General features: G+C 43.4%; 1 protein-coding gene across 1 annotated transcript; it reads left to right on the top strand.

Moving 5' to 3' along the window:
* Positions 1-1,192: 1,192 nt before the first annotated feature.
* On the top strand, positions 1,193-7,504 carry LOC134138020 (opsin-5-like). Its single transcript, XM_062571205.1, has 4 exons — positions 1,193-1,292; positions 4,301-4,594; positions 6,019-6,350; positions 7,157-7,504. Exons 1-4 carry the CDS (start codon positions 1,220-1,222, stop codon positions 7,502-7,504), a joined length of 1,047 nt encoding a protein of 348 aa, XP_062427189.1. The 5' UTR covers positions 1,193-1,219.
* Positions 7,505-9,077: the final 1,573 nt, after the last annotated feature.

Raw genomic sequence — 9,077 nt, forward strand, 5'->3', positions numbered from 1 at the left:
CCAAAGTTTGAAATCTCAGCTCTCTCTTCACCCAGGTAAGAGCCAAGGTTTCTCTTGCCCATTTTTATCTTCCTTCTACCCATAATACATGCTTCATGGATGGGATGCATTGCAGTTCAGTTTCAAGGGGAACTCTCAAAAAAATTTTTTTTCCCTATCTGTTCAGATTTTTCAGGCTAGGATCACCTGTCATTGAACCTGATTTTTATTAATTCTGGACTTATTTGACTTAACACATCCAGGTACTGGAGTTAAATAATTCAGAATAGCTCAGCTCATCAGTGTGCTGCCTGGATGCTGTCCATGCTAAAAGTCAAGTTAATGGCATTTCAACCACAGGCCTGTAAACTGCATGCACTAAAATTGAAACCTGCTTGTGTAAACCGATAGATGAGCCTGTATCACCTGTTTGGGACCTGGAGCAGAAGTAATGACTTAGGGAGCATTATGGTGATTTGAGACTCAGCCATTACAAAGAGAAGATGGATTTGGATGGGAGGTTTTGCTCTCTCTGCTTCCTCACCAATAATAACATAAAGACCTAGAGCAACTGAGAACTTGGTTCTTTTCTGCAGCTCTGCAGCCATGTGAACTGGCCTGAGAGCATCCTCCGGTTCTGCCCACTTGTCCTACATGCAGCTGTGAAAGTCCTGTTAGCAGCGTGACTGTGACCCTACTGATACCCTGGGGCAAACAGCTTTCCTCTAATAATTCAGCATAGGGAACCTGTTATTCTCCTGGGGAAAAAAAGCTGGAAAACAAAAACAAATCTCCTAACCCTCCTTCCCCTGCTCGATCCTGCAGCCGGGAGGTATTTCCCAAGGCTGCTGATAGCTGAACGGCAATTGTTTTTGCTCGAGAATGGCACTCTGAGGGGATTTGCATTGTTAAGCTGCTTGAGAAGCCAAGGCACGGAGCAGAGCAAGAGGAGGGGGTGGGTGGAGAGGTCTTCTGCCAGGCAGGCGGGATCGCCCTGGCAGTGGCTGTGGGGAGCTTTCACTCTGTGCCTCCCCAGGGACGCAGCCTGTCTCTCATTCCAGGCTTCTCCCATGCCACGTGAGAGGCAGGGAGAGAGCAGAAAGCAGAAGGGTCCCTCCGCACTGCCAGCACCCAAGCGCCTGGCTCATGCCTGCAGCAGGCAAACCATGAGGAAGGGTCTCTTTGCCCTGACCGTCACTTCATCTTGATTTAAAAGCTTCGTCCACTTCCACAAGAGACAATGGAGGAGCAGTATATTTCCAAACTCCACCCGGTAGTGGATTATGGAGCTGGGATCTTTCTGCTGATCATAGGTGAGTTCACAACCCATCTGCTTCTTTAGGAAGCCCAGGATCAGACACACTGGAGCAGCCCCATCCATACTGCTGTCCAGAGGAAGCTGGAGGGAGCTAAGAGAAAATTTACTCCTGCGCAGGTCACCCTGCTCAGTGCCTCCTAGCTCATTGGGAGCCAGGATTAATTTCCGCTCTCAGATTTGCAATCCTTCACTTTGATGCTAAAGACTTGCCAGCACGGGTTCATCTCTGTGGCATCATGAGTATTCAGAATAAGTGCCTACCTCTTATCCCAGCATCTCAGCCCTGTGCGTGAGATGAGGCAGCCTGTCTTGTGAGACTGATCAGAGACAGCAACTTTGGTCTGACCCTTGTGTTGTCTGGCGTGGGGGGAAAGTTTGGTATGATGAGCAGCTCTGCTTTGGGAGGATAATCTGGTAAAAAGTAGCAAAGGGTTTCCAAATCACATTTTTTTTTTTTTTTTTGGTCTAATGGCGTGTTTGCCTCGCCAAAGGTAGCAAAAGTAGATGTACAATGAAATGTAAATGGGGATGGGTACCACACAGTCTGCTCCAGCATGGCTTTAGCTAAGCATTTTCTTCTTTGTCTGCTTGTTGCAGACAAAGCTCATTTGAAAACCCTGGTTAAGGTATATTTAAGAAAGACAAGCATATATATTTTATATACTTTCTTAGAGAGGGAAATACATTTCTTACTAGAGGATCTGTGAGAATGACAAAGGAATGGTTAGGAGATGTTTTGGTCACTGGTTGGGGGGCTGAGCAGCAATGCTGGCTTTCACATCTCACCACTGCTCCTGAACACTTTTCCCTGTGCTCTCCACCTTGCAATATGCTGTCTCCTCAGTTGTCCTGCAATTTAGGGTAAGAAAAATCAGAATTTGTAAAGCAAATAGAGAGTTTTCTTTTAATCAGGGTGCCAACTACTTTCTTGCACACAAGTATATATGCAGACACAACTCAGGTAAAGGAACGGACCAGCAATGAGTTGGAAGTTGGTGTACCTTTTGCTAGTATTGCTGCTGAAGTCCCATGCCGTCATGCTACTGTCTCACGCCTCTCCTAAAGGACTTTCAGGCATGTAAACATTAGTCATAGCTTCCAGCCGCCGATCAAGAGCCCTGCGTGAGGCAGCCAGGCTAGCTGTATGGTATGTGGGAAGGGGACTCAGCCCGTACACTAAGCAGTGACTTTCTAGAGATTGGAAACCTGTGTTGTGTTTATCCGTAGCATTGCCACCTCACTGTGGGCCTGCAGCAAGGCATCTGTCCCCTTAAATTATGTCTTTAGCAGGGACCAACAGGAAGGCATGAGCTGCAGCATGCTTCAGTCCTCTGTGCTGTTTGATTACTAGCACGCTTTGTAGAGTTTTACTCTGTGCCAGCTAGCACCTTCACGGGCAGTGGGATGGGGTGAAATACACGTGTCAAAGTGAAGGATACTGTGGTTTGGGATGGTTGCCCTCAATGGTAAGATTAAGAGCTACTTCCTACCTCTTGCTTAGTGGTTAGAGCACTCTCAGAAGAAGTGAACTGAGTTCATTTTCCTCCTAAAGCCTGAGGGTGTCCAAACCTGTGTTTGGCTCTTGAAAGGAGAGTGCTGTTCCTACCATGTCACAGGTGGCTCTCTGTCAGCAAGTAGTTATGTGCCAAGCCGTGGTGTGCAGCAACTTGTGTGTGCAGACATACAACTCTGAAGAACTCAAGGAACTTTAAAAGTATACACAGAGGTGCCAAATGAATGGGTGTGGTTAGAAAGCAAAAGAAGGAGAGAGTCTGGGTCTCCAGTTTGCATCTCTGTTACATTTAAGTCTTGTCCTCTTTTCACAGCTACAAGGAAACACTGATAGAATCTTTTTCTGCTTCCTTATTTTGCTTTTGACTTTACAGGATACCTTCTCAGGAAAACCTTTGATCAAAACGTAGCTCCAGAACCATATTCACTTGAAAGAAAAGTGAAAATGAGTTGTTCACTACATGTACTTCTGACACTGTTGTTATTAACACTTTGAAGCCCTATGGAATATCTGAATAATATATATCCTAGAGACCTGTGACTCTTGCAAAGTAATGTCTAGTTTGTTGCATGCTTCTGGCAAAACAATTTCTATGGCCTGTCTCGCTGTACTCAGAGAGTACCAGGAAAATGTGGGCATCTGAGCTGGGGCACATACTAATTCTCAGCTGCCAGACCGGTGAGGACCCCGAGCTGCACAGCCAACAAGTCCACCTAAACTGTCTAGGTAGCTGATAGCCTAAGTGGCTGCACAACTATGAGCAGCAACTTGCGCTCTAGGTGCACAGAAATCGTTGTGTTGGGACACCAGGGGAAGAGATACTGCAAAAAAAGGAAGGTTTGGGCAATTCATGGGCATCAGATGGGGAGGGGGGACAACAGAGTGGGACAGCTGGAGTTCTGTAGAAGGAGAGGTAAGTGGGATATTACTGGAAAACAGTGAAGGTGGATAGGTACTTAATAGTATATTTGTATAAGATATTGTAAGAGAGTGGAGAGAATGGAGAAGGGCTATTCACATAAGACAGGAGCCACGGAGGAATAGGTAGGATATAGCTTAGGGGAGGCGGAAGTGGGTGACATGGAGGTGAGCAGCTATAGTAAGAGGTAGGAAGGGCAAGATATAGTCTAGTATTCATATGACAAAGTTCTTGCCAGACATTAAGGCTGGCCAGTGCTTTATGCACTACAAGAGGCTGTGAACAGGAATTTGAAGCCCTCTTTGCTCTGTCAGATCGCTATCAGAAACAGCCTGACAGGGTTTGGTAGCAGAGCACAGCAGATACACACCAGCACACTTGGAAATCATCAGTGCAGTACAAGGTTGGCCTTGGGTGATGCTGAGTTCTATCAAGTCTCCTAGTGTGTCCTGTTTCTGAGATGTTGATTCCAGGCTAATGATGGGCATTTTTCATACCCTTTGCATAGTCAAGCACTTCACAGTGTGCTAACCACACGGTATTATTGTCTGTTCTCATTTTTCTCTTTTAGCCATCCTGACTATCCTTGGAAATTCAGCAGTCCTTGCTGCAGCTGTGAGACGTTCTTCCCTCCTGAAGTCACCAGAGCTGCTCACAGTAAACTTGGCAGTAGCAGATATTGGAATGGCAATTAGCATGTACCCACTGGCCATTGCATCTGCCTGGAACCACGCTTGGCTGGGAGGAGATGCATCCTGCATATATTATGCCCTAATGGGTTTCCTTTTTGGTGTCTGCAGCATGATGACACTGTGTGTGATGGCTGTGATTCGATTCCTTGTTACCAGTTCATCCAAGTCTAACAGTAAGTAATGAATTACATCTCTGGTACCCTAGTGATGGTGCATTTGGCTCGCAAAGGCTCTTTGCTGAGTATGGCATACAGTACCAGTGCAATAGCTTTAGGAATCAATGTCAAACCTCTAATGTTCCTAGAAGGATCTGATTAAATTCCCTATTCAGCAAAACACTCAGACTCCTCACTCTCTACTTATATCAAGCAAAATTGCCAGAAGTTGGAGAGCCTGGGTGTTTTGCTGGATCTTCCTATTCATCTGCAAGCAGACATACTGAAACTTGAGAGGAAGGAGAATGTTTTCGTGGCATTCCTGGGCTGAGAGTGTTAAGTGTTTCTGTGTCAGCTTGATCTTGCTAAGCTGCCTCTCTGAGCAAACTTTCAATAGGCACTTAGGGCTGCACTCAGGTCTCATCTGATCCGTGGATACTTTCTGCTGAGTTTCTTGAGAAGACCTATGCCTGCATATCCTATGGATATTGGGTGGGTAAAGGCACTGTTGTGGACCTCAGAAACTGTTTATTCAGGTCTCTCTGCCTCATAGGCATTTATATTGGCCTGCTGGGATGTACTAAGAAGTATCCAGATCTTTCTCCCAGATTATCCATCGTGAAGACCACTTAGGAGCATGACGCAGCTTCCAGATGCTCTATATACCTGGATTTTCCATGGAAATGAAGGTCTGATAAAGGCTGAAAGTTGATGCATACCCAAGTTGTACTCCTGTATGAGCAGGGTTATAGCTGAAATGTCCACCAACACTCAAGAAATCTTGATTGCTTCCCAGTCAGATATTACAAACAATGCTATGGTATTATACACCTCTGTGCTAGGGTATTATATACCTCTTTTCTGCCTTTTATTAACTGACAGTAGTATTAAAGGTGGGAATGTCTCTCACTGGCATATGGATGCACAAATTTCTTAAGGGTGGGGAGAAGTGAGTCCACATGCCATCCTTTACACACCAGTACTAGCTGATGAAGTGTGAAAGTTTCCAGTCATTTGAGTTGGTAGTAGCACAGCTTGTCCATCTAGAGTATCGGTCCATCCAGTCCTCAGCATGTGTACAAACATCAGCACAATGGTGCTGCAACAACAGAAGGAATGATATGACAGTTATAGCTCATTAATGAGGCATATCTAGCCTCACAATAGCCACACAATATCTGAAAGCTTGACAACGTTCAGCATACTGCTACATTTTAGTGGGTCTTGAGCTGCTGGAAGAGTGCATTGGGGAGGGTGCAACTGCAATGGCTATAAACTAATCCTTGGACCTTGACTGGCAAGTATTGATCCAAGGGTTAGGGAACTGCAGCAGAAGTCCAATCATATTTGCTGCCACCATCCTCCTGTTGGAGAAGAGGTTATGCCTCAAATTGTGTGGTTGAGGTGAGATCCAAATAGATTGCTCTTCCTTTTTCTTGCAGGTCACAAAATCACCAAGAACACTGTTTGCATCTTAATTACTTTCATCTGGCTCTACTCCTTGCTCTGGGCCATTTTGCCCTTGATGGGCTGGGGCTACTATGGCCCTGAGCCATTTGGGATCTCTTGTACAATAGCCTGGAGCAAATTTCACAACTCCTCCAATGGCTTTTCATTTATCTTGAGCATGTTCCTCCTGTGTACAGTCCTGCCCGCACTGACCATTGTTGCCTGCTATTTGGGAATTGCCTGGAAGGTTCATAAAGCGTATCAAGAGATCCAGAATATTGACAGAATCCCTAATGCAGCTAAACTGGAGAAGAAGCTGACTTTGGTGAGTTATCCCAGTGACCAGAAGAGTCTGCAGTAATCAAGAGCTCACAAGAGAACTGGTTCTGCTCATGCACAGCCTATGGCAACCTTCACTGCTTTTGTGTAGAAACAGCCAAAGGTGGGGACATGGCTCCAGTCTCGTCCAGACTCTGCACCCTCAGAGTAGCAGAGGGTTCCTGGTAACCTTGTTACTTCAGTAGCTTGATTACAATAGATAATATATCCATAATGCAGCTATTACAATAGATAATATATCTACCATGCAAATAACTTAATATTCTTTAGAAAGTTGCACCTATGATTTGCATACACATATGGATTTCCAGTTATGCTGGAATAACTGCTGAAGCTATTCACAATGTAGTTGGAGGATAGGCTTCATTCTGTCATTCTAAGTATTTTTAACTAAGTAGCTGTTTTGAGAGCTGGACAAAAGTTCTCTACAGAAACAGACCTTTTTATATAAAATTATTTTTTAAAATAAACACTTCTGTTGCTCATTTCCTGTGTAAAACCAAACTTGCCCCAAGCTTTCTCGAGGTCAATCTATTGACAAACTGCACTTTCTGATAGGACCACATCTCCCATGACATATTGCATCTAGAGGAAGGAGATAAAAATGATAGTTCCCTCACAGGAATCCTTCTGTGTTGATTTGCTAGAGGGGAGTCAGAGAATATAAGCACTGTCTAGTGTTCCCTGTGTTTATGCCACAACATAGCAAATATACTGTTTCAGGTATTTCATATGTTTCAGGTGTAGTTTCATCCACATACCATGTGCCTAAGTATCACGTTTCCCTTTCAGATGGCTGTGCTCATCTCAGTTGGGTTCCTGAGCTCCTGGACACCATACGCAGCAGCCAGCTTCTGGTCTGTATTTAACTCCAGCGACTCCCTACAGCCCATCGTTACACTGCTGCCCTGTCTGTTTGCCAAATCTTCAACGGCGTATAATCCTTTCATTTACTACATCTGCAGCAAAACTTTCCGTCGTGCAATTAAACAATTGCAGTGTTGCTGTGGCTGGCGAGTTCGTTTCTTTGGTGCTGACAGCTCTGCTGAAAATCCTGTGTCAATGACGTGGAGCGGGAGAGACAACGTCCGTCTCTCTTTGGCTGATCAGGTGGTAAACCAGGGAGCTCCAGCTCACTGAAAGGTTTCAGACCACACAGGTCAAATTCTGAACTCACTCATGAGTTTGAATGAGTAGGAATGCAGCATGTGGGGCTGTCACTACATATCTTATGTCAAATACTCAAATTTAAGTATATCATTAAGTATATTTTAAGTATATATTTTTACATAATGCCTGATTATTGTTTTTAAGCTATACAACAGAAAAGGTTATTTTTTTCCAAGAATTTCCATTCTAGAAAAAGTAGATAGATATATGTCCTAAATAAAACCATTATTAGCTTTGGTCCCACTTATTTTCAGGGAAACAACTACAAGTAAAGGAAGATGTATTATTTTTGTATTTTATTTTTTATGCTTTTTATGGTATAATCTATCTGTAAACTCTTGGCTCTATCAGTAAAATACTTGTCAGAGAAAACATAAGTTGAACACAAAGTGCAACCAAATAAATATGGCTGAGAGTGTAGCTTTCTCAGCAATACAGGCAGAAGCCTATATGGGTAGCAAGAATATTCACTGCCAGGAAAAGATGAAGAAGTAGCTGGTATAAAAATGTCTTAAAGAGATCTACAGTTCCTTGCTCCGTCAGAGGTACAGTACCAGCTCCTCAAATCACAAGCTGGAAAAGGAGTTTGGAAACGTGGCAGCCAGCAAAGGGTGCCTTCTGTGTATCACAGATAGCAGGGTGAGAGGAGAAGGAATCTTTTAGCAAAAGGGATTTAGCACTTAAATGATTGTTCACTGAGGTATAAAGCTGTTCTAACACTAAAGCAATCTGACCTCTTGCTTTCAGGAGGAGCATCCTGCATGGTTGGGTATCGCATACCAGAAAGCTGCCCTGCAGGAAAATTTGCTCTGTCGATGCAGTCTTAGCTCTCAAAGCTTCAGCGAGAGATGAAGGCATTCAGTTCCTCACTGGCTGGAGCACTTACCCATTTCCAGTTGAGAAGAGTTTGCTGATTCAGTTTAAAACATACTTACAACCACGGAATCATGCTGTTGTCTCATTTTAGCAAAGAGATTCTGATAATTGTAGCAGTTCTTGCTTTCACTGTTTGCTCAGCTCCATACATCTATCTTTGCTAAAAGTGCAGTGAACATGGAAGAGTTAAATCAGATAGATTCAGCACAGATTTTTGACAAGAATCAAAAAACAACAGAGAATGGACTAAGAGTTCTTAAAAGCTTCTACCACATTCAAACCCTAGCTTAGTTTTATTACCATAAATTACAGCTGAGACCGAGAATAGGATTAAGACAAGAGTTAAGCCCTGATATGGAATGTAAGATGCTGGAAAGGGAGTTGTTACAGTATATGTCAATTATTAGTAATTTTTGAGTTTTTAAAAATAATCTGATATGAAAAGCCTTTTTTTTTTAATAATCATCTCCTATTTCAGAGTTTTTTTTTTTTTTTTTTTTTTGACTTACTCAGTTGCTTGATGTTTAAAATAAACAGCAATATATATATATTCCTACCTAGTAATTGCAGATTTGTGAAAGGGACAATGACATGCATGTTAAAAATGTAACACAAGAATCCTCTGTGAAAAAACAGAGAGCAGAACAGCTACATATCTACCTGCAAA

This window comes from Rhea pennata, chromosome 3 (genome assembly GCF_028389875.1).
Source record: "Rhea pennata isolate bPtePen1 chromosome 3, bPtePen1.pri, whole genome shotgun sequence".
Classification (NCBI taxonomy): Eukaryota; Metazoa; Chordata; class Aves; order Rheiformes; family Rheidae; genus Rhea; species Rhea pennata.